Source organism: Mus pahari, chromosome 2, assembly GCF_900095145.1.
Source record: "Mus pahari chromosome 2, PAHARI_EIJ_v1.1, whole genome shotgun sequence".
Classification (NCBI taxonomy): domain Eukaryota; kingdom Metazoa; phylum Chordata; class Mammalia; order Rodentia; family Muridae; genus Mus; species Mus pahari.
In genome coordinates, this window is record NC_034591.1 from 69215092 (window position 1) to 69239566 (window position 24475).

At 42.2% G+C, this 24475-nt stretch overlaps 1 protein-coding gene and 1 long non-coding RNA gene across 4 annotated transcripts in view; one reads left to right on the plus strand and one right to left on the minus strand.

The window, feature by feature from the left end:
• LOC115063397 overlaps positions 1 to 1625 on the plus strand; it is a 5620-nt gene extending 3995 nt beyond the window's left edge. The window contains exons 3-4 of one of the 2 annotated variants that reach the window (XR_003843262.1): positions 245 to 326; positions 1115 to 1625. This is a non-coding gene — a long non-coding RNA (uncharacterized LOC115063397). The remainder of the gene's footprint in view (positions 1 to 244; positions 327 to 1114) is intronic. The other variant, XR_003843263.1, reaches the window with a different exon arrangement.
• Positions 1 to 24401, minus strand: part of C2H7orf31 (chromosome 2 C7orf31 homolog) — a 26437-nt gene extending 2036 nt beyond the window's left edge. Inside the window, exons 1-9 of one of the 2 annotated variants that reach the window (XM_021191624.2) lie at positions 24021 to 24401; positions 23357 to 23512; positions 18885 to 19061; positions 15027 to 15098; positions 12872 to 12901; positions 10013 to 10194; positions 9626 to 9714; positions 2697 to 2871; positions 2312 to 2403 (exon numbers count right to left, since the gene is read on the minus strand). In XM_021191624.2, the coding sequence (XP_021047283.1) occupies positions 2312 to 2403; positions 2697 to 2871; positions 9626 to 9714; positions 10013 to 10194; positions 12872 to 12901; positions 15027 to 15098; positions 18885 to 19061; positions 23357 to 23490 (951 nt within the window). In that variant the 5' untranslated portion in view covers positions 23491 to 23512; positions 24021 to 24401. The remainder of the gene's footprint in view (positions 1 to 2311; positions 2404 to 2696; positions 2872 to 9625; positions 9715 to 10012; positions 10195 to 12871; positions 12902 to 15026; positions 15099 to 18884; positions 19062 to 23356; positions 23513 to 24020) is intronic. The other variant, XM_029535095.1, reaches the window with a different exon arrangement.
• Between the last annotated feature and the right edge of the window lie 74 nt (positions 24402 to 24475).

A 24475-nucleotide genomic window follows, 5' to 3' on the forward strand; every position in this document is an offset into this window, starting at 1 on the left:
TATACCCACTGCCCTGTCTGTGACACATGCTCTGCCACTGAGTTATACCCACTGCCCTGTCTGTGTGAGCTTTTGAGATGTTTTAAAAATATGGATGCAGTCAAGCTTGGAAACTGCAAAAAAAGGAAACATATTTAGGATATTATTACTCGAACTATGTATGCGGGGGAAGAAGGGAGAGGTGACATGTGTTCTATTTTGTGGCAGAGGCTTGAATGAAAGGTATATGCTTTTGTTTTGACAGATGTACATTTAAGATTTGTACAGTTTTAATGAATGCATACTTCACAATGAATGAAGAACAGAAAACCAAAATTTTAACTCAGGTAAATGGTATGCATATCAAATCTTAAAGGATAAAGTATACTAAGGTCTAAATTCTAAAATATGTAAAAATAATAGAATTATTGATGGGTGGTTAGAGGGAATAGATGATACAAAAGACTGAGTTAAGCATTGATGGTAGAATCTAGCTGGTGAATAGACAGGTCTTAAATGAAAATTATTTCTGTAGGATTGAAAATTTTTATAATATGCTAAATAAAACATCAAAAAGAAGTGTATATATGTCTATATCAAGGGAAAGGTAATAGTTATGAGCGTGTGCCTTGGGGAACGGGTAGGGATATAGTTCACTTTCTTAGAAGCTTGGGTTCAGTTTGTAGTGCTTCATAACACTGGGCATAATGGCAGAAGCCTGTAACCCACACATTAAGGAAATAGAGATAGGATTGGGAGTTCAAGGTCATCCTTTGCTACATAGAAAATCTGAGGCTAGCCTAGGCTACATGATACCCCATGTTTGGAAAAAAAAAAAAGAGTGGTGATAAAATAGCAACAGTAGCATAGACTTAAAGAATAAAGGGCTTTGAACAATCCTTCTGGAGGATGATCATTCTGGACTGTCGTAGTTGTAGGCATTTCCATACTGGATCATTAATTGTTATAACCTTTAGCTAAGCAAGCTTTAGAAAATATGAGGCAAAGAAAGACTTCAGCTTCCTGATATGTTTCACTAATTTGTCATTAAAAATAGGATATCAGACTTTAATAGTATCTGTCACATGAGCAACAGCTTTTAGTACTTTCTTTTTTTTCTTATGATATATCACAGGCTAGCTTTGAACTTGATATGCAGCTGAGAATGACCTTCAGCTCTTGGACCAATTACCTCTGGTCTTCAAGTGCTGGAATCACAGATATGCACCACCAGGCCTGCTTTACGAAGAGCTGAGAAATCACACCAGGATTGCATGCATGCTGAGAAATCACACCAGGATTGCATGCATGCTGAGAAATCACACCAGGATTGCATGCATGCCGAGGTAGCTCACTACCAACTGAACATCTCTGCCTCCAGGACTTGCATTTCATTCTTTAAGAAGCTTCACAGGGATTTTTGTCACCACTAAAACATGCTTTCCTGGAGTTAGTCATGCAATTGAGCCCACATCAGTGTCAGAACATGTAACTAATCCAACAGAAAATGCCCATTGCAAGTACAGAACCAAAATGATTAAGAGCCCTTAGGTGGCTGATAAAGTATAGCTATGGACCCAATCCAGGTGTTTGATTTGGAATCCCCTTAATAAATACTGAAACTAATATAAAATAAAGTGTTTGTTGTAATCTGAAAATTATCCATATTTTTATGTTTATATTATATATATTTCCACAATTTATAGCTTTGGAAGTTATGTTTTCAAAATTTATATTTACAGAGAATACAATTTAGGCATTCAGTAAATCAACACATGAATATTAGGTCATTTTACATTCTTTATATAATTGTTCTAACAGATTGTATATTTTATCACAGTACTTGATAATTTCTTTCAAGCCATTTATATAATCAGTTGTCCATTGATATAGGCAAAAAACTTATTGGCTTTTGGTTGTAATTCAGCCAACTCTCAATTATTGTGACTATCAGGAAGAAGTCAGTAATTTCTTCAAAAGTAATGGGAATGGTAAGCTACACAAGTCTGTAGAGACCCAGGATTGATCAGAAATCATGAAGTCATTAGTTAAGTTTTACTTTCTGTAAGCAATTCTTTGGTGAATTACTTCATCAACAGTAGCATGATAGAAAATATGTTTAATGAAAAATACTATGACGAAGTTTCTTTTTCCAAATAGTGACAAGAATATCCAAATCAGTTCCAGTAAGCTCAGTTATCTTTGAAAACCAACTAGATTGTCCTTTTGCTTAGGTGGCCACCAATACACAAGACATAAAACATGGGAAGAGCAAGGAGACGAGGCCTGGATAATCTCCCCAAATAACTGAGAGTTGACTGCAATTACTTACAGGCTGTGGGTCAAATCCTATCTGTCCAGTTAGTTCTGCTAGCTCCTTTTCATGGTAATCATCCAGTTCAAGGGGGCTCATAGGACCCAGACCTTAATGGAAACATTGTCTTATTATTTTGGTAGAGTAAATGAAAAATGATAATTAACTACTTTGTAAATAGGAAAGCCTACCCACTTTATCATATAAATTAGAACCAATAAAATATAAGCCAGCCCTACCTCCCAGGTACACACTTAAGAGAGAAACTGAGCTCTCCCACTAACCTGAATTCACATATTTATAATGAGTAACATGGAAGAACATCAGAAAATAGAAGATTGTGATAGCCATTTGTTGAGTGTCCCTTTTTGTTTTCATTATTTGTATTGGCATGAACTCATACCTGTAAAATCATGAGTGTATGAAGTGAGCCAGTGAGACTTCTCAAGATTTCTTTGTATATTGGCGTCCTTTGCAGAGCTCATCGTATCCCATGGATTCAAAGAGGAGTTAGGAGCAAAGGTTTTAGGAGGTTTGGGGTAGAATACTGGCTTGTTTTTCTCAACACATTTAGGAAACTAGAATATGAACATAAAGATTGCTGTTATTGATTGTATATACCTGAATAAGGACTGCTTCACTGTCCCAGCAAGCAGCAGTTGAGGTCATTTGCTTCATTAATTACAATATTCAAGCCAGGCATGTTAGCTGTAACTATAACCACGTTTTATCACAAAGATGTTAACATCTCTTCTAAAAGTTTCTGAGAACCTTGGCTGGAGTTTGTCCCTGGATATTCTATTGCTAGTACATCCTTAGACATCCTGAGGGGTCTGTGTACTGGTGGCTGCTTTTAGCCAAAAAATGGCTGCTTCTTTGTCTTCTGTCCCTGGAAGGAAACTGATGTTGTTGGCTACAGCTGACGAAACCTTAAGTCATTCAAATTCAAATATAATGGCCATTCTATATATACAGCAGTATTTTTTACTCTCTAAAGAGTTGTGCATGTAAACTTGGCTAGATGCATTTCAGTGTGACTCTGTTTTGTCAGTGCCTGGATATACATGCCTGTGGCAGAAGAGAAGGGCCGTCAGAAGCAAACATCCCAGGGGCACACTGGCTAGCACAAGCAAGAAGGGGTAGATGCAGCTGACAACAGACCGCTGTTTTAAAACGGTTAAGACAAAACTACTTGGAAGTTTACTGAAGAAAGAGGTTGATTCTAGTTGAATTGAGAAGTAAGGCCAGGAACAGATGAGAAAGGCCATGTTATGCCACACCACAGCAACTAGGCAGAGATATGGACACAAAAGCTGCAGAAGCACAAGTAGGGTGGAGGTGGGCAGTATGGAACACTGTGCCGTTTGCTGCCTGAGAGCCAAGCCCACCTTTAATGTTTGCAGAGCTTAGGGTTTAAAGTATATATGGAAACCTACCATTTGTGCAAACAGTTTAGCTGAAATCAACAAACTATTATCTACTTTGACATGCCATTTAACATTCTAAATTTGGGCTTCTTAGTCTGTTACAAGTTTTGCACCAAGACAGAGGTGGCAGAGGACAAGGCAGGTGCTGCACTTAGCCTCAGGTCCTCCTAGTGCTCTCTTCTGCTGGCTCGGTCCTTGGCACCCCCATTCCAGACAATGGCCACCTAGTGGTTACCCTGTGAGCCTAGAGCTGTATACTGGTTTGGGGTATTGTAACCCTTAAGGATGGATACAGAGAGTCTCTAGACCAGTGTGGAGTGGGAGGCAGGAACGCGTGCTGCACATGGATACAGTCTCCTTACACCATGCAGTCCCAGCCCCACGGGAGGAGCCCAGCCATAGGAAGGGCAGGGAATAACTGTGAAAAGTTCCTGGGCCTGGAGTGAGATTGTTGCTAGCATTCTTCTAATGTTGAAGTAACTCTCATTTTAGGTATAGAACTCATTTACATAAGGCAGTTGAGTCTTCATCAAGAAATATTAAATAAGTACCTCTATATAGTGTTAATTAATCTATGGCTTGCTTACTCAGGGATAAATAAAAAAAGCCCCTTTAAAAAGAATTATGTAATTATTAAATTTCATTTGTACACACACACACACACACACACACACACACACACACACACGTGCACAGGCAGTGTCAGTTTGTGTATACCACCCGTGTGCAGGAACCCCCAAAAGCTAGAAGAAGGTATTGGGTCACTTGCGACTGGAGTTACAGGCAGCTGTGGCTGCTGGGAACAAACTGGGATCCTCAGCAGAGCAGGAAGCCCTCTTTCTTTATCAGTTACATTATCTCTAGAGCTGCTTATTTGAAAACAAAACAAAACACCCCAAAACCAGGAACCTTCTTCAAACACTGTCCTAAGAGGCTAGGCTAATGGACTTTATCCTGGTTGAACTAATAATCACCTGCTGGATTGTAGTCTAGGGCACAAGAAACTAAATAGGAAATGCAAGATTAGTGTTGCCTATGGTGTTCTGGCAAGGCGTTTACCAACCAGGAAACCTGTGAATGGGGTGTCTGTTAAGGTGAGGCTTTTCTGAGGGGGCTAGTGAGAGGGGAACTGATGGCAATCATGACAGGTGTTCAGTGGGAAGGGATGTCCAGCATAGACCCTGCTCAGGACAATGGTAAACATAGGCAGGAAGGACTTCCAGTTGCTAGAACATTCCTCTCAGGAAGACACTCCAGTTTATGAGAGGGATGGTATGTTTTCTGCAGAGCCCATGATATATAGCTTAGCCAAGTGTGTGTGTGTGTGTGTGTGTGTGTGTGTGTGTGTGTGTGTGTGCATGTCAGGTGTCCTGTCACCCTTGAGACTGGGTCTCTCACTGAGCTTGGAGCTAGACAGCAGCTAGAATCCGAGTAATCTCCCTGTCTCTGCACAGGATTACAGGCTTGCACATGTGGTATGTGTCTATGTGAGTGCTGGGATGCGAACTCAGGTCCTCATGCTTGGGCAGCAAGTTGCTCTCACCCTCTTAGCCACCTTCTCAGCCATAGCTCAATATTTTTTAATAGATACTTATTGGTACTAAATACAGAATTATGTGCAAATTCCTGAGGGCTCTGTACTAGGGACCACAACTCTGTAAATCTCCATTAAAACATTAGTAAGTTATATAGTGGTGATATTATAAGTGAAATTTTAGAACTTTTTCTTTTGGATGTGCTTTAATTTTGAATAATGGTGCCTATTTGGGCTTAAAGGGGGATTAAGAGAAAGCTTATTGCAGATGGATGGCTCCTCTAGAAAGACTGTAGCATTTTTAGACATGACTTCTTTATAGACTCTAATTCATTTAATTGCACTGAATCACACTAATAAGCTATGATTGTGAACTTTGATCATTTACACGGAATGAAAAAGACACAAATGAGAGCAAATAAAGTAGTGGATTTCTTTGGCATCGAGTTAGGACATTGGAAGAGAGGATGCTGGGGTGTGGAAGAGTATTGCGGATCAGTGAAAACGAGGCGTTTCACTTTCTCAATTCCCTCAGTGTGGCTGGGACTGAGCAGGGGGAGGTGGGAGGAAGGTAGCATGGGGAGGCATGCTTGTGGGTGTCCAGGTGTTGGTCAGATGACATTAATTTAAAAGGTTTGCTCGTGAGTTCACTAATTTCTACAACCATTTACGGATGAGTCTAGATTCCAGGTGCTGTACTGAAGTGACAGCTGTCCCAGCACTGAGGCTCTAGAAGTAGGTGGCATTTCCAACAGGAAAGAGGAAGGCAGGTTCCTTACCTCTTTCATATGGTGAAATAAGTAAGTTCTCTTTCAAGTGGAAGCCAAGGCTTTGTACACATGCTTGGCTTTGTACACATGAAGGAAAGCCATATTGCCATGAACATTAAATTAATAAATAGGCTAGGGGAGGAAACTAAAACTTAGGGAAGTGTATGAGAAATTATCTCATTTTACTCAAAAGATGATAACAAAGTACATTATACCCTAAAGAGACTTGATATCACAAACCTAATACTAAGTGCACTCTGTTCTTGACAAATAAAAGTGGCAAAGGGACTTAGGCTAATTAGCAAACGGTGACATAAACAGCAGTTTGCAAATATTAAAACATGCTGATGTTTACTAGTTGTGGAAGGAAAAGTATGCTAGGCTGAGTAATCTCAGAGATCTCAGGAGTAAGAAAGTAGTGGAGAGAGAAGACCTTGTTTGAGTAAGCACAGAGCGATCCTCATAGTATGTATGAGCTTCACGTATATGTCAGAGAGAATGAGGACAAGGTGGCATTCAAAGGACTCTGTCAGAACTAAGCCCCAGGGCAGTGAGATGGCTTAGTAGGTAGGAGTGCTTGCCAAGAAGTCTAACAGCCCAAGTTTCATCTCAGAATTCTTGGAAGAAGGGAAAGTGACACCAGGAAGTTGTTCTCTGATCCCATGTGCATATATACACACCACTGCTGCTTGAGCACCTTTAATCCTGGCACTTGGGAAGCAGAGGCAGGCAGATCTCAGTGAGTTTGAGGCTAGCCTGGTTTACAGAGTGAGTTTTAGGACAGCCAGGACTACACAGAGAAACCTTGTCTTAAAAAAAACCAAACCAAACCAACCAACCAAACAAACAAACAAAACAACAACAACAAAACCAAAACCAAAAACCAAAAACCAACCAACCAACCAACAATACAAACAAAAAAATCATTGGTTTATATAAACTCTCCCAGTCAAGTAGCAAGAGGGGGCCACGGGGGAGGAGAAGTGCAGGGCACTCTATCTCCATGTCTCCGAGTTCACAGCAAGTGAAGGGTGACGCTTAGGTTATGATTACCAGTGGCTCTTGCAGAGGACCAGGTTTGGTTCCCAGTACCCACATGGTGGCTCACAGCCATCTGTACTCCAGTTCCAGGGTACAGTGAACTTTCTGACTTCCATAGGCACCAGACACAAACACTGCACACATAAGCAAGCACTCATACAAACAAAACCAAAAATAAAAGATGATGAACCAGGAGGTACCCCCCACCTAGTAGAGTGCAAAATTTTATTAAGGTTAGGGATGGTTTGAAAAATGATCAAAAAGTTAAAAAATGATGACTAATTAGAACAGATCCCAAAAGAGATTAAACATTACAAACATGAAAAAGAATAGAACCAGGGGAATGTTTGTATAGAGCAAATATGGAGGGGACTGGGATATAGCTGAGTTGGCAGTGTGATTGCCTAGCCTGGGCTCCACCCACAGCACGGCACAAAACCAGTGCGGTAGCACACACCTGGAGTCCTAGCACTTGAGAGGGAGGCAGGAGGATCATAAGTTTGAGGTCATTCTTGGCTACAGGTCAAGTACAATACCAGCCTGGGCTCATGAAATCCTGTTATAAACAAATACCTAACACACCCCCTAAGACATTGTAGAAGATATAAATACAATATACTCTTTTCTCAAAGGAGTTATAATTAGTTGATGAGCTATAAAACCAGTGTGGAAGGCTATTGGCTATAGAGTATAGTAGGTGTTAGCAGAGAAAAATCCCCGCTGGACTTATTTCGTATTTTCCAGTTTTTATCTCATCCCCCAATCTTTTTATGTTTGTAGGCCAGCTTTACTGAAATCATACAGACAGTTAATCAAAGCTCGAAAAGAAACAATATGTCTCCCATATCACTGAGATAGGAGATGCCGACAGAGGACAGCTATTAAACATAACAAAGGACTCCTGACTCGAATCCCAACTATGTTTCAGTAGAAACAAATTGTGGCACTGAGCCCTGGAAAATGAGAAATTTTTAGACAGGCAGGAAGGCCGTGGAAGAGGGTGTACTGAGGAAAGAGCAGATGAGGGGAGAAGGCTGGCTCAGAGGCCTTCCTGCCTCACTGCCTCACTGGGCTTCATAACCATTTGGGCAAAGAGGACCCCAAAGGGGAGTGACATGGAGCACACGATAGAGGCCATTGGAACATGAAGTAATGGGGTGCTCACCAGGACAACCTCATAGTTACGTTACTTATGTGATAGATTTTTGCCTGAAAGAATCAGAGGTCCTGTGATGTTTTTATCTGCAAAACTTTTTAAAATAATAGTTTTTTTAAAAAAGTAACTAATTTTTAAAGGATATAAAAAGCGAGGTCCAGTTGAAATGGTTGTGTAAAGGGTTCAGACATACTTCAAATCACAAATGGGAGTTGTTTACATTTGGACAGCCGCGTGTCACTGCAGTGTCCACGTGTGGCTTGCCACAGTGGTTTTCTAGGTACAGCTCAGATGTTTCCTACCTTGCATTATCATCTGCTTACCTAGCTCACAAAATCTTGAGTGTAAGGAGCTACTATGTGGAGGAACCTGGCACTGCCTCTTAGAAACTAATTGGCCAATAAATGCTAGCTATTGTTATTTTCAAATGCCTAGATATACTCCCTAATGTTTGAAAATGCCCCATTTTTATCCATATGGAGTTCAGGTACAGGGGTGAAAAGCAGAGACAAGCCCCACAAACCTGAATTCTGTAATCACTGCATAGCCACAAACTTTGAGTCTCTGTGTCCCCATCTATAAACCAGGCTTGGTGATAGAATCTTAGAAAATTACTGTAAGATTTAAATCATCTATCTCAAAAGATTTGAGTGCAGCAATCTAACATACTGTGTTTTCTCTTAAACTCTGATACAAATGCATTACTAATGACTGGCATGAAAATAGCTGATGAATCTCTCTAAAAAAATCAAACCTTCCATTTATTCTCTTCTTAGGTGGAATCACTTAAAGTACTTAATATATGATTTATCACAGGGTGGAGTTAGAGAGCACAAAGGATGTGAAATGCTGTCCTTCCCCAGTGTAGTTTGAAGGACACATGGACACACACACACATACACACAACCATGTTTGTCTTATGCCTCTTGAGATGTCCCATAACTATCACAAGTATGTGAAATCATTAATAAAGTAAGAAAATGTAAAAGCTAAGAATGGTACACTTTTCATCTAGATATAAAATGAACAGTCCACCATGTGAACTTTTATGTCTGATACATGTACTGTGTACATACAGGTATGTGGGTGGGGGTGGGGTGGACATGTGTATGTTGAGGGGTGTGTACATGCCATTGGTTAACACTGGGTGTCTTCCTATATCATTATCATACTATAACCCTTAAACAGGGTCTCTCACTACTGACTCAGCTGGACGGTCTGGCTAAGTCCGCCCTGCAGCCCAGCTTTTATGTAGGTGCTGCAGATCAGAACTCAGGGCTCCAGGCTTGCACAGCAAACACTATCCGCCGAGCATCTCTCCAGCACTAGCTTGTGTATTTTATAAGTGTATCAGGTACAATTATATTAATTTCCCCTTAAACACACATTTTGAAAGGTACTTACATCATAATATACACCCTGACCTGGCCAAGTCAATGCTTTTTTCTTTGAATCCATGGGAAAATCAAGCAGTTCATATCTGTAAGGGTTACCTGAAAATGTAAACAAAAAGTTATTCTTAAGATATCAGTGTGGTCTTTTAATTAGCCAGCCCTACGGGTGCGGTAAGACCAGGAAGAGAGATCTGTTTCTACCACAGAAGCTGTGCTTGAAGTGCAGCCATGAGTGTCTGCAGCGGCTGGTGTGACTGCAGGTCAGCTGGGCATCTTTCCTAACCTACTGGTGCTAGGTCACTACACCCGCTGCTCTCCTTGCCATTTTTTGATTTTACTACTGAATTCATGCCAATGATAGGAAGTCATACAGTTTTGATTTCAAGTCACATTTTACCTCTTGTCTTCAGAATGGTTGTATCACCGGCCTTGGTTGGCACTGTAGGAGGAAAAGGCTGCTGGGTGCGAGCTTTAATACCGGTGTAAAGGTCCTTAGGCGATGTAAAGGTTGGAAACACGGAGCCACGGCTTATGTGTGTATGGTAGGGATGTTCAACTGGGTACGATGAGCAGATTTCTCTACGATTCATTGAGTAAATAAAAACAGACAAAGAAGGACAGTAAAGAACCCATCCAGTTTCTGCTGTGGTACATGCTGAGCTGATCCTATGGAGATGGCCCAGAGCACTTTTCCTAGACTCACAGAGATAGCATTCTATAGAAACTACCAAAACAATGAAATCTTATTTTTTCTAGATAAATCAAAACTAACTTAATTTGAAAAATAATCATACTTAATTATATTAGTGAGTAGTTTTCCTAAATGGCTAAGATAAAACAGACAATATTAATTTTATAGTTTGTAGGAAGCATACAAGAACTTTTTGTTGCTTTTAACTTCCATTCCATGTTTTAAGGAGATCTATAAATTTTATTTTTACAGAACCATTTTGAGCATCTGGCCTAGTAATCCAGTGTCTGAGGAATTCCAACCCAGGCCTCTTGTTTCTTTGAGCAATCAACACACACACACACACACACACACACACACACACACACACACACACACACACACACACACACACACACACACACACACACACACACACACACACACACACACACACTTTTGAAATTAAAACAAAATAGCACAGTGAAGAAAAATGTTCAAAAGACAGAGGGATCTAAGTTTGCTATTGCTTGGAGAACTGGCCCAGATTAAGGGGAAGTGTAGGAGCTGTTTGAACAGGAGGAAATTTGAGACAGCAAGGGCCACAGAACAGAGAATGGTGTTTATAATTAGAAAACAAGACCCGTGTTACAGGTTGAATTGTGTTCCCTCTCAAAAATCTGTGTGTTGAAATGCTACCCCAAAGCCTTCTATTACAAACTAATTTGGAAATAGGATCAGTGTGCATGTAGTCGGGCAAGAGGTGTGGGGGGGGTCATACTGAAGTGGGGTGGGCCCCTAATTTGAGGGCTATTTGACTAAAAGAAAGTCAAACTTGGACACAGGGAGGCGCACACTGAGAATGCCATGTGGGGCGAGAGTTGAGGGGCACATCTGCACATCAGCAGGCCCTGAGCCAGCTAGAGATTCCCTTCGGCTCTCAGAAGGGACCAACCCTGCCTACACTGTGGTGCTGTGCGTCTTAGTACGCAGACTCAAGAAATATAACCCCACAAAACGGCTTTTTCTTTCTCATGCTTTGTGAAGAGTTAAAAATCTCAAACAAAAATTCACCAAAGGTGGTTGTTTAATACCTGACTTCCCCAACCTTGACCTGGATTCTGACAGCTTTTTGAGTAGCTAGCTCTTCACTTTAGCTGAAACAGTTTTAAAATGTTAATATTTCCATTAGGTGTAGGAGAACTTGGTGGCCAGGAGCACCTACTGCTCAAATACAGTTTCTTATGCCAGTTTCTATAAAAGGAGTTCTGTTTCTCAAGGTCCCTGCTGATCTCGGGAGTGGGCAGGAAATGAACTATCTCACAGTGTCAGAAAGGGAGTAAGTGATAAAAGTAACGCCCCACCCATGGCCCACCGCCCTGTGGGAGACATCAGCAGAATACAGGAACAGATTCAAGGAACAGCTTACAGCCAGTGCAAGACACAAAGGTAACCCCTTCCCTAAGTTCCTAAACCAAGACAAACACCCACAAGTTTGAAATAGGTTATTATTTAAAAAAAAAAAAAAAAGAACACCAAATATTTCTTAGAAGACTATGTAAAACTCCCATGCAGAATACCAGAAAGGAATTTTTTGGACAGAAACTAATGTAGTCCAGGTTGGCCCCAAACTCATTATATACCTGGGGATGACCTTAAACTCATAATCTCCTGCCTTTGTCTCTAGAGTGCTAGGCTTACAGGCACATGCTAGGAATCAAACCCAGCGCCTGGTGCATACTAGGCAAGTGTTCTACCATCTTAGCTACATCCCAACACCAAACAGTTTATGCAGATGCTCTGCTCTTGGAAGTTAATGCAGAATTCCAGATGCCATCTGCACACATCAACTCTCAAGAGCACAACGGGGAAGGAAGGACAGAAAGAGTAACTGCAGCGGGGAAGCCCGTGAGCATCCCCAGCCCAGTGCCCAAGGGTCACCTCAGCACTAAATCAAGTGGAACAGGACAGCGTGTAAATAGCACTTCACCCCTGTGGTCTTCCTCTCCAACACAGCACCCATCTTACCATTAAAAACAAAAATTCAGCCAAATTCCATTTGGGGTCCTTCTACAAATATTCTATAAACCTCAAAACTGTTAAGATTCTAAAACAAGTCAAGTCTAAGGAGCTGTCCCAGCCAAGAGGCACCTGAAGAGACGTGCTTTAAGTGCAATCCCATGCTCTAAGTGTAATCCGGGAACAGAAAAGGACAGTGTACACAACTGGTCAGATCTGAAGTGTGGGCTCTTAATTACAGAGCATCATTGGGGTTCATTTGCTATGAAAAACATGCTGCATGGACATTAAGAGGCTCACAGGAGGGGGAGTAGGGTACACAGAGAAACTTCAAATATGTAGATAAGCCCAACACTATGCTAAAGTAAAATTGTATTTAGAAAGACTGACTGGATCTAAGGGGAGAGAAACCAGAACACCAGTGCCTCGGACTTTGCCAGACTGTTCTCCAGCAGTTCAAATGCAGCTTTCAGGAAAAGTTCCATCTGTACTCAGACCTACCTAAGTCATAAGCAGAGCTCTCACTTTTTATTACAATGGGGAGGAAAACAGAAAGTATGTGCTTACCTTACTGCTGAATTAGGTGGTTTGGGTAGCCTTGAATAGAAACAGGAAAAAAAAAGTCATAATTTAAGTTGGAGCTTTTCAACACTTGAGTTCCTATTAAAAAAGAATATGAAGATATATTCTGTGCTTAAACCATGTTGACATGTGGGTAATTTTTTATTGCCTTGCACAATGATAAGACACAGGCATTGCTATTTTCATATCTCGGTTGTCTACTGGTTGGTTTTCCCATTGATTCCAACTTAGTCCTGGTCACCAAAGCTTTTGCAGTTTTTATTTGCAGGGAAGGTTCAGGGGCTAAAGTTCCTGTCCTTACCTCTACAGTCATAGCCAGGCAGTAGCCAGACAGTCCTGAGAGTCTGACATCATGTGTGATGCAATGATGTGTCCTAAAGTAACCTGTGTGGACTGGCCGGGAGGATATATAAATACTGCTTATGCTCTGTCCCTTTGCCCACGGCTGCTCGTTCGTGACAGTAAATATTGCATAATCACCAGAGGGTAGAGAACAAAACCAACCAAGTTCCCAGAGGAATGGGTTTTCTGAGCCAGTTCATTCTGATGTGGTGTACTTACTAACTACTCTGAAGCCACAGGCCAAGAGATAATACCATAATGCTAGAAGCAAGCACCTGAAGAGAGATAGTTATACACTGATATTGATACTTTCAGCCCATGCTCATAAGACTCTGAAAGACTTCAGGTGCAGAAAATAATCAGAATGTTATTATTTTGGAATAAATCAGAAAATTTGGGGCTGGTGAGATGGCTCAGTCCGTAAGAGCACTGATTGCTTTTCGGAAGATCCCGAGTTAGCCGGGCGTGGTGGTGCACACCTTTAATCCCAGCACTCGGGAGGCAGAGGCAGGCAGATTTCTGCATTCGAGGCCAACCTGGTCTACAGAGTGAGTTCCAGGACAGCCAAGACTATACAGAGAAACCCTGTCTTGGGGGGGGGGGGGAAGAAAATTTGAATACACTGTTAATTGCTTTAGATATCCTCCATACTGGATATATTCACAAGGAAGCAGCAAACCACATAACTATATTATCCTATTATAGTGCATTATAAACACACAATTCGCTTGAGTCATAATGCTTTTGATCTTGTATTCTGTGGGTATGAACTAAAAAAAACAATCATTTTCTGTCTTCCAGCTATGCTACTGAGGGAGAAAGTAGGGACAGGAAGTGACAGATATGTGAATCCAAAGGATTTAGTGTTGCTAGACTGATGACTTTATATAACTAAAACATGAGTTGGCATCTAAAATTGTTCTCATGTGACAAATTTTGCTATGATAATTCATGACTAAAATGGACTTGTTTAAAAATGAAAACATTATATGAATAGTTTTTAAATATTAAAATTTTTAAAAGATACAACCAAAGTAACAGATGCACAGAGACACTGTTTTCTTGACATCAGGCCATTAATTCTGCCATGTCTGAGTTCCATTAGTGAACTGCAAACAGGTAAAGCTTGGGCAAAAACAAATTTTGGCTCCCTCTAGTGGCTCAGTCCTATATTGCATTAGCTTCTTAGGACAAATCTGAAGGGTACAGTGTTCCTTCATGTCTACTGTTGCTGTATGTTCACTGTATGTGGAACTGGGCTCCATTAAGGAGATGGCATTTTTTTTAGTTGAAAATAAAGTAGTTGTCTTTCAGTATACATAAGAAACCATTTCAGAACAATTTAATGTGATGGAGACAGCACTTTGAATTGCAGGTGAGATAGCAGTATCCCTTATCTATAAAGAGACAGTGCTTTTATTTAAATTAGGTGATCATAATAACCTCTCTCATCATAAACTCAAATTCAAATTGTGTTGAGGACTCTTGGCATTTCCAGTGACTTGTTAAAAACATCTAACAGGCTCTTACTGGACTGAGAAGGGGGAAGGCAGGGGCGTGGCCTGGGGTGATGCCCTGCTCTCCTGCTCTCCCTTAGTTTCCTCAGGCTTGTTTAAAGACCACACAGAGCCTGTTTGGTTTGTTTGTTTCCATTTGCTTAGTGCTGATTTCCAGTGTTAGTGATCATTAATATGAAGGAGAGGTTTATTTCTGTAAAAGGGCTTTTGAACTTCTCACATAATTCATTTCCTCTTATTCCTCTGTTACCTCACATAGAGCAGCCCTGCCCAGGACTTACAAAGAGTCGTTCCCATACACGTCACTCTTCTTGTTTTGTGTCATATAGTAATACTGCTCAATAGGGAGCTTTCTGAAAAGACAGCACAGTAAACTGAATGTAGTTTTACAAAAATACGGCACATTCATGAGACAGTAAAGGACGAACAGGTGAATACAGCCATAACTATATAGAGCTATATAGAGCATACAAAAGGTAGTGCTTTAAGGTTGTAAGGTAAGAAGTTTCCACTAAACAGGATGGGACAGCACAGGGGTGTGAGGTGGTGGCTTTGCCCCATTTGTCATGGCTAATGGTTGTTTAGAGGTGAAGAGCCAGGGAAGCTAGGCATCTTGCAATCTGTGGGACAAAGAATTGCTTGGCTCCAAATGCCTTCTTGGTAGACATTAAGTTAGAGTCTGGAAAAAGTCACATGCAAGTTTCTTTCCTTGGTTGGCTCCTATTAATGGCATATGGTTTTCTTTCTTTTTTATTATTTGGTTCTTGTCTGGTGATAAATTTTGAATTTGTTTTTATCTTTTACACAGTTTAAGTTTTTCTTCATGTAGTCACATTAACTTTCAAGTACCACCGTCATTACCATTAAAGGCCACCATGAAAAAGTTCACAGAGCCTTTAGTTCGGATGGCACTACAGGTCTATTTAATACTTTCACCATTTGCCAGGGTGCAGTGAGGAGTCTACCTCTTTTCTATTGGAGACTCAATGCCTTGTTACTTGTCTAAACATAAATAAAAGCATTTCTGAAAGTGAAAACAAGACTACACATTTTCATCATGGTGATTCTATTCTCTCAGTGAATGGATGACCTGGGAGATGTCTGACTCAACTTAGAATTTCCAAAGCGTGCACACTATGGCTAAGTGAGTATTGGTCAAAATCCCTTTAGAGAGTTTTACTTAGCTATTGTCATGCCAGGAGTGATGTCTCCCACAGCATGACAGAGTTGCTCCGCTGATAGCTAACTTTCCCTTAGCCTTGCTCTTTCATTGCCTTACTTCAAATAATCCTCACCATGACATTTCCCTAAGGAGCAGGTATAGAGTTGTCGAAGAAGAAGGAGCCTACTCTGTCCTAGTTTACTGCCTGTTGCTGTGACAAACACTGACCAAAACCAGTTGGGGAGGAAAGGGTTTATTACATTTTAGGATACAGTCCATCATTAAGAGAAGTCAGGGTAGGGACTGAAGCAAGAAGCTAAAGGGAGGAAGTGAAGCAGAGCCACAGAAGAGGAGTGCTGCTTACAGGCTGGCTTCTCCTGACTCGTGCTCAGCCTGCTTCCTTACACAACCCAGGACAGCCCACCTAGAGAATTGGGCCCTTCCACATCAGTCATCAGTCAAGGAAGTGCTCACAGGCCAGTGGGATAGAAACAATTCCTTAATCCACAGGGGAGCTGGTCTTTATCGAGTTGACACAAAATAACCAGTACACATCCCCATAAGTAGTGGCTGTGGAACCAGAGGCCCAACTGAAATGCCTTCCCCACCCAGGGAAAATGACCTGTGGTTTCAAAAGCAATATTTTTATGAAATAATTCAGGCTTGGCCTATTAGAAACCTGAAAAATGTTTTGTATAAAAGGCCTTTTTTTTTTAGAGAGAGAGAAAGAAAAATACTGTAGGAAAAGACAGGGTTTGGGTTTTTTTGGGGGGGAGAAGATAAATCATAACTACAGTCTTTGCAGTATTCTAGAAGATAAGACTGTCTGAAAAGATGTTTTCAAGAGAAGTATGCTAAAACAATGGCTCTGACATAAAGAAGCAGGAGAAAAACAGATACATTAACCTAGAGTCTGGGTTGGGGAAGACTGATGTCTCTAAGGGGAATAGTACTTCCTCTTCAGGGTCTTAAGGCTTTGTCCAGTCAGAACAATGAACCTCTTCCTTTCAAACTGGATTTCTCTGAATGTTTAAAACTAGTCTTTTTGAGCTGGGCGTGGTGGCGCATGCCTTTAATCCCAGCACTCGGGAGGCAGAGGCAGGTGGATTTCTGAGTTCAAGGCCAGCCTGGTCTACAGAATGAGTTCCAGAACACCCAGGGGTACACAGAGAAACCCTGTCTCGAAAAACCAAAACAACAACAACAACAACAACAAAACCCTAGTCTTTTTGGTTCCCCCTATCATTTTTTTGTTTTTGTTTTTAAAAACCACACTGAAGTTATATGTGACTACCTCTAATTCTTTTAGAATGTTGTACCTTTTTAACATACAGATGTTGGGACCACATCTGTTTATTCTTCAAAGAGCTGTAACCCAGTTGCTAAGCCAATGCTTGCTATGTTCAAGTTATGGAGTAGACAATAGGTGAATCAATAAATGGAACAGGTGGAAGCACTTGGGACTTTAGCATCAAGCAAACCTGGGGGCAAATCCCTGCTCTATAGATCTGCAGTGTCTCAAAGGCTCCCGGGAAGAGTGAAGCTTCCAGCTTACAGACTTACCAGCACAGTTGAGGGTTTCTGTGAGAGTGGAACCTTGAAGGTCTGTTGAACAAGTGTTCAAACTTGAGATCCTTACTATCTGTGATGTGTCTGAGTCTTTCCGTTTTGTCTCTGTAGGATCTTGCTTTTGATTTGTTGACGCTTAGAGAAGATCACTGGCTGCACATGGCCTTGGATTAACATTTCATTTTCTAGTGGTGGCTAATTTTTCATAATTTATGTCTTTCACATGCTTCACCTAGGCTGTTAGTAAACCAGGCAACTGAGAGTGTTAGATAAGGCAGGAAAGGTGGCTCTGTGCCATGGTTTTATGGAATCCATTCTGGATAAATATAATAACCTTTAGCAAATAATGTGGCATCTAATTTAATTTGCTGCTTGCTTTTTTTTTTAAATCTAGGGCCTTGTGCATGCTAGACAAGTTCTTCACCACTGACCACTGAGCTATATCTGGAACTTTTTTTTTTCTTTTATGTTCTACTTTTAGGCAAGGTCTTTCTTACTAAGTTGTCCAGGCCTTTAATTTCTGATCCTCCTGCCTTAGCCTCTTAGTTAGATTACATATCCACACCACCAGCCCCAGGCTCCTTTAGTTTTGTATTTTGAACACCCTTGCTGAATGAATAACTTTATCATCTATTACTTACAAATATGAGTGGGGCAGTGAGTTCAGTGGGTAAAGGTGCCTGCTGCCAAGCCTGACCAGTTCCCAGAACTCACATAGCAGAAGCAGAGAACCAACTTTCAATGTTGTCCTCTGACCTCCTTGTACTCCACCCCAGACACACACGATTCAACCGGCAAACAGTGTCCTGCAGACTCGAATACTGCTGTAAAGACTTGTGAGTGAGCCGGAAGGCAGCATCCCCAGCCAAGAACGTCCATACAGATTGGGTTAGCTTCTGCTCAAGCAAAACCATTTTTAACCCAATCTCCTACCTTTTTATCTCACTTAACTTAAATTTTTATTTTATGTGTGTGGCTGTATGTGTTTACATGTGTATGTATCTTTGTAACACATGCATATAGTAACTGTGTAGTCTGGAAGGGAGTGTTAGATCTCCCAGAACTAGAGTTAGCTGCCAGGTGGGTGCTAGGAACTGAACCCGGGTTCTTTGAAAGAGCAGCCAGTGCTCATAAGAGCTGAGCCACCTCTCAGCCCTCACTTGCTTTTATTAAGTGAGAAGTTAATCAGAGTTTCTAATCACAGTACTTCAACATCTCAAATGATAGCTACATAAAACAAATCCTACAGACTTCCGCTGACTTCACAATGGGAAGCACAGAACCCGCTTTTCTGTTTGTGTCTTTCTATAAGCAATAAGAGGAGTCTAGAAGCAGACATGCTGACAGAGACCCAACAGTAAGGATGAGAAATGGTTGGGGGAGCGCAAGTGCTGGAAAGTTCACTTACTTTGGCCAGATCTCCCCGCCAAATCCGTAATGCTGGTGTCCTTTGCTCATGAGACGGGGAGGCTCACATTTTGGCCTGTGTTCTTCGGGAAGGGAAACTGGAAGCACACCACCATATTCTCTATCGGCACCCCACCGAAGCCTGCATTGTGGCAGAGCCTCCCTCAGCTCCTGATACCTGGTGAGACAGGACAGACTGATGCTGCTTGACTGCGCTGAGAACCCCATTAGATTCTTTAGGATTTTAGACCTCGTGAAGGCTTCCTGAGCCCTGTGGGCTGTACGATGAGAGTGTAGGGGAGCAGTCGGAGATATGGAGTGGAGCTTGGAGACACCTGAGCTGCCAGCTACCTCTGTCAGCACAAACCATGGCTTAGAGCATCCACACACACACACACACACAGACACACACACACACACACACACACACACATAACTGCTGAGTGTAATGGAGAAGTAACTCTCAGGACTAGCTTACAGATAGAACTGAATGAAATTTTGAGATAAATAATTACTAAGCTATGGCCCATGGACCTGCTAACTGTTCTGAAAATAGTATTTTACTGGAATACTGCATTTCATTTATGTATGGCTAGCCTGTGGCTGTCTTCACTCTAACAGAACTGAGTATCTAAGATGAAACTGTAAACCCCAAACATGTCCTACGCTCTGCACTAACCAGCTTAGGAAAGTTTGGTGACGGTTGTTCTGGGGCCCTGGCAAATAGCTTGTCAGACCTTTCCCCTCTCCCCAGCTCTGACTATGATCAACACACATGGTTTAGGGGTCATGACAAGGGAAAATATTAAACACTTGTGATTAATGACAAGCTAAGCTTTAATTTTTAAGTTTGTAAAGTTACATTTGAATCATAAATGAGTTAATTTCTCAATATCTGACCCCAATAAATTACATTGTCCCAGAAGACAAGCCAGAAGGAAATGTTAATCAATCATGTGTACTGACATGCAGTGACATTGGAAAGTTGAAAAAAAAAAAACATTAAAATAAGAGTTAATGCCTAAATCAGCAGTGACCCATATCACCCACCCCTGCAATCTTCCTGTGTGCCGGCTGGCCGGGAACTCATGGCAATTCAGCTGCCTCAGTCCACCAAATGCTGGGATTAACAGGAGTGAACCACCATGCCCAGTCTATTTCCTTTTATTGTAGATACTTGGTGTGTGTGTGTGCTGGAACTGGAATCTAGAGCCTCCTGCGTGGGGCAAGCGCTCTGCCACCAAACTGCTCCTAGTCTCTAAACTTTCAATAGAAAACATGCAAACGACATGTTGCTTATTAACTTACTTAACATTCTCAAAGGGTCACAGATGATAGAAAACAGTGGCTACTGTAACTGTTCTAAAACATACAAGTGAATAAAGTAATTGAAGAAGGGTGTAAAGGTTACATTGTTCGTTGGTTGCTGGGTAAGCCAGAGCCCTATTTCTGACTCTCTTACTGTTTACACAATGCTCTGCTAACCCAGTCTTCCTCTGGTCTTTCTGCCCTTCTTCTGTGTTCCAGAATCCTGATAATATATGTTTTCACAAAGCTTCTCAAGTGACCTTTCTTTCTTTCTTTCTTTCTTTTCTTTTCTTTCTTTCTTTCTTTCTTTTTTTTTTTTTTTTTTTTGAGATAGGGTCATAGGGTCTTACTTGGTAGTCTGGACTGGCCTTGAACTCATGACAACAGTTCTTATTCAGTGGTACCATCTTAGCTTCCCAAGTGCTCAAATTACAGGGATAAGTTGCTAGGATTATCCATAGGTGATTTAATGTACTCTGCTTTGTCCACTACATAAAAAACAAAGTAGGCTGGTATAATTGTATACTACATTAACATTGCCAAATTAGCTAAAAATTTGTGACATTTTTATAAGGGCATGCCTATGTCTGTGCTTAGAAGCTAAGCTTCTGAAAGCTAGCGTACACCAGGCCTTTGATTTTCATTACCACTCGGGAGAGTGCTCCCTGGCATGCAGGGGCTCCTGCTTTCCATTGTTCTGTTTTGCTTTGGTAAGTGCCCTGTGGTTTCCCTTGAGAGTCATTGACCCAGAACTTGTTTGGAAGCAGGCCTCAAGTATGATGGGGTGGAGATGGTGCTGTTATCTTGATGAAACTTCCCAGAGCATCCAGAATGCCGAGGGAGGGAAAGGATCTTCTCGAGGCTGCCTGGTGGCTCCTTCTGAAGGAGTTAAGAAGGGTTGTAGGAGCACAGGGCCATCCTGGTGTTGTGCTGGAGACTAAAGCATGAGAGCGCTCACAGGAAATAAAAGGGAAAGCAAGGCTTGCTTGTGAAAGCCAGGGATGGTTGTTCTGCTTTAAATGGCAACTCACACTCTGGAAAACTGATCGCATGGGCCCTTAGCTTTCTCAAATGTTTTCAAAAGCACTGATCATGTCAAACATCTGTTTACATATTTATTATTAATATGAGTATTTTGCCTGCATGTATGTGCACCACATGTGTGCCTGGTGCTCAGAGATTCGGGAAGAGGGTATCAGATTCTGTATAGCTGGAGTGTGAGCTAGCACCTGGACCTGGGTCCTCTGTAAGAGCAGCAAGTGCTCTGAAAGCTGAGACATCTCTCTAGCCCTGAAAAAAAAGTTCTTTTGCAAAGAGCAGGTTTATAAATTGAAATGGGTCCATGAAACCCATCCAGGACAGCAAGAGCCTAAATGTAAGAGCAGAGTCTTGGAGAACCAGTGTTGGCACTCAGACCCTGAGGGAGACCCTTGAAGAGCTCCAGGCCTGGGAATAATTACTTATCATTTCACAAGTTTCAGACTGAAAAGCCAGAAAAAGCAGGTTGAAGTTACAAGAAAGAAAAAGTCTTTTTAGAAACACCACAAAGAAAATGATCAACAATCAGGGACAGTCAAAAGTAGAATGTATTGCCTGTGTGGAAGGTTTTTGTTTTATGAGTGCATATATGCATGACTGTATGTATGGTACACGTGTGTGCAGTTGCCCTAGGAGGCCAGGAGAGGGCACTGTATCTTCAGGAACTGGAATTACTGGCGGTTGCAAGCTTCCACATTAATATAGAATATGGGAGCCAGACTCACATCTTGAGAACCAAACTAGCGTCCTTAGAAAGAACAGCAAGTGCTCTTAACAGATGAAGTATCTTTCCAGCCCTACTTTGGAAGTGTTTAAACTGAGATAAGGTGGCTTTCTGTCTAATTCCCTAAGAATAAAGAAAAAAGTTTGTATGTGTGTTTCTACACAGATTGTGAAGCCAGAAGTTGACATTAAACATCTTCCTTGGTCACTTTCCACTTTTTGAGAATGGATCTCTCACTGAACTTGGGGTTTACAGGTTTTACTAGACTAGCTAGTTATTGAGCCCCAGGTATTCCAGGGCTCCTCCCGTCTCTGCCTCCCCAGCACTGGGGTGACAGGTTCATGCCACCTTCACTTGCTTTTTATGTAGGTACTAGGGATCAAACTCACATTTTCAGGCTTGTGTGGTCAGCACTGTGCCAGCTGAGACATCTTTCTACCTATCCTCTTCTACAAAGAATTATTAGGGATTTGGCCATGTGAAATTAGACGAACACAAGAACACAGCTACACAAGGTACTTAGCAACAGACGAACACAAGAACACAGCTACACAAGGTACTTAGCAACAGAGACTTAGTCTTCCTCTAAGAATGATTCAAGTAAATCACAGGGTTGGGGGGTGTAGCTGAGACAGAGTTTGGCGAAATATGTGTCTGTACCGTACATATATCATAGGTAAAAGAGGGTAACAGTTCTACTGTACTCATGGCTGTCATGAGGAGTGGAAGATCTACAACAAAATATGGTGCAGGGCTCACAGAGCATCATGTTTGCAACCAACTCTGGGATTCTTGGCAGAAGGTGTTGGTGGGCAGGCATACCACAGTACTCTATTAATAATAAACACTCTCCGGGCTGGTGAGATGGCTCAGTGGGTAAGAGCACCCGACTGCTCTTCCGAAGGTCCGGAGTTCAAATCCCAGCAACCACATGGTGGCTCACAACCATCCATAACAAGATCTGACTCCCTCTTCTGGGGTGTCTGAAGACAGCTGCAGTGTACTTACATAAAATAAATAAATAAAATATTTTTAAAAAAACACTCTCCAAGTGAAGGAAGGGGCCATTCTAGGGTTCTAGAACAGGGCTGGAAATGGAGCTTGGTGGTAGTGTTTGCCTAGCAGGCATGGTTTGCACTCAGTCCCTAGACACACACACACACACACACACACACACACACACACACACACACACACTTACTTGTAGAATGCAGTGGAAGAATATGTCTCCTTGTTATAGTCTACAGTCCTTTTCCAGTTTTAACAGATTAACCATGTACTTTACTCATGTTTTGCCTTCTCCTTCATGTGATATATGGGAGTGCTTATGTGTGAGTGTGTTATAGAAAAAGTCACAAATGTGCTGACATCTTTCTCCTGCGTTTTTCTAACCTTTTTTTTACCTGTCTTGTGAAGCAGTTGGCCGAATAGTTGTTTCGTACGGGGTGTGCAGTCCATTAGAGTAAAAGGTGTTTGACAGAATGTCAGCTCCTTCAAGGTCCCTGCAACAGTGAGGCCTGCCGTGAATTACCTCCATGCTTCTTGCCTAAAATGGCAGTCTGGAGAATAAATAGATAAAAATGAAAATTTGGACTTGTAAACTGCCTTGGTTAGACCGGACAGGAAACAGTTTCTGCTGGCAAAATTCAACTCATCGATGCACAAAAAGCAGACGCTTATTTTCTTACTGGCTGTGAGGGTCTGTGGATGCTGTCAAACCTGTGGAAATAAACTGAAGCAAACCTGCGGAGTGGAAGATGAACACATTGTGAAGCAAGCACTGAGTCCCCTACTACAATTCATGTCTCACCTCAAATTTAACAATATTCAAGAAAAATCAGGTAACTTCTGCCGCGGGGGCCTTTCTAAGCAGGGAGACTCATCATTAACAGGTCAAGAGCCCTTCCTCTAAAGGCTCTGCGGATTCTGTTTCTCAGGCAGTTAAACTGGGTGGTGCGCACCTCTGGCCTCATGGGGGACATTGGGTTCCCCAGAACGCTGGAGAGAAGCCCATCCCTTCGGAGGACTCGGGTCCCTAGGCGCCGTGCAGCCAGGGGTCGCACGCACCTGACACATCTGCCCTGGAGCTTTACCCGACCGCGTCTCCCCGTCTTGTCTCGGGAGCTGGTGGGTCTCCTCTCCGCGGGGCGTGGAATTTCGTGGTCTTCCGCACCTGCGGGCCCCGGGAGCGTGCGGGCAGGTGCGGGGGAGGAAGGCCGGAGGGCTGCGGGTAGGCCGGGGAGGGGTTGAGGCTGCCTGTGACGGCGGCGGTGACCGCGCACTAGGTAACACATCCTGAGGGTGGGGCGCCCGCGTGGCCCGTCGGAGCGGTGGCCCTGGGAGCCCTTCAGAGGATCCTAGGCCACCAGAATTGGAAGAGAGGCCGGAAGTGAGGCAAGAGGGCTTTGTGGCTAGGGGAAAGGTGGAACCGCCGCGTTTCCGCTTCAACCCATCCCTGGCCCCGGAGTCTTCGCGCCTTCAAAGGGCTCACTACGACAGACTCGGCCCCGCCCCTGCGCACC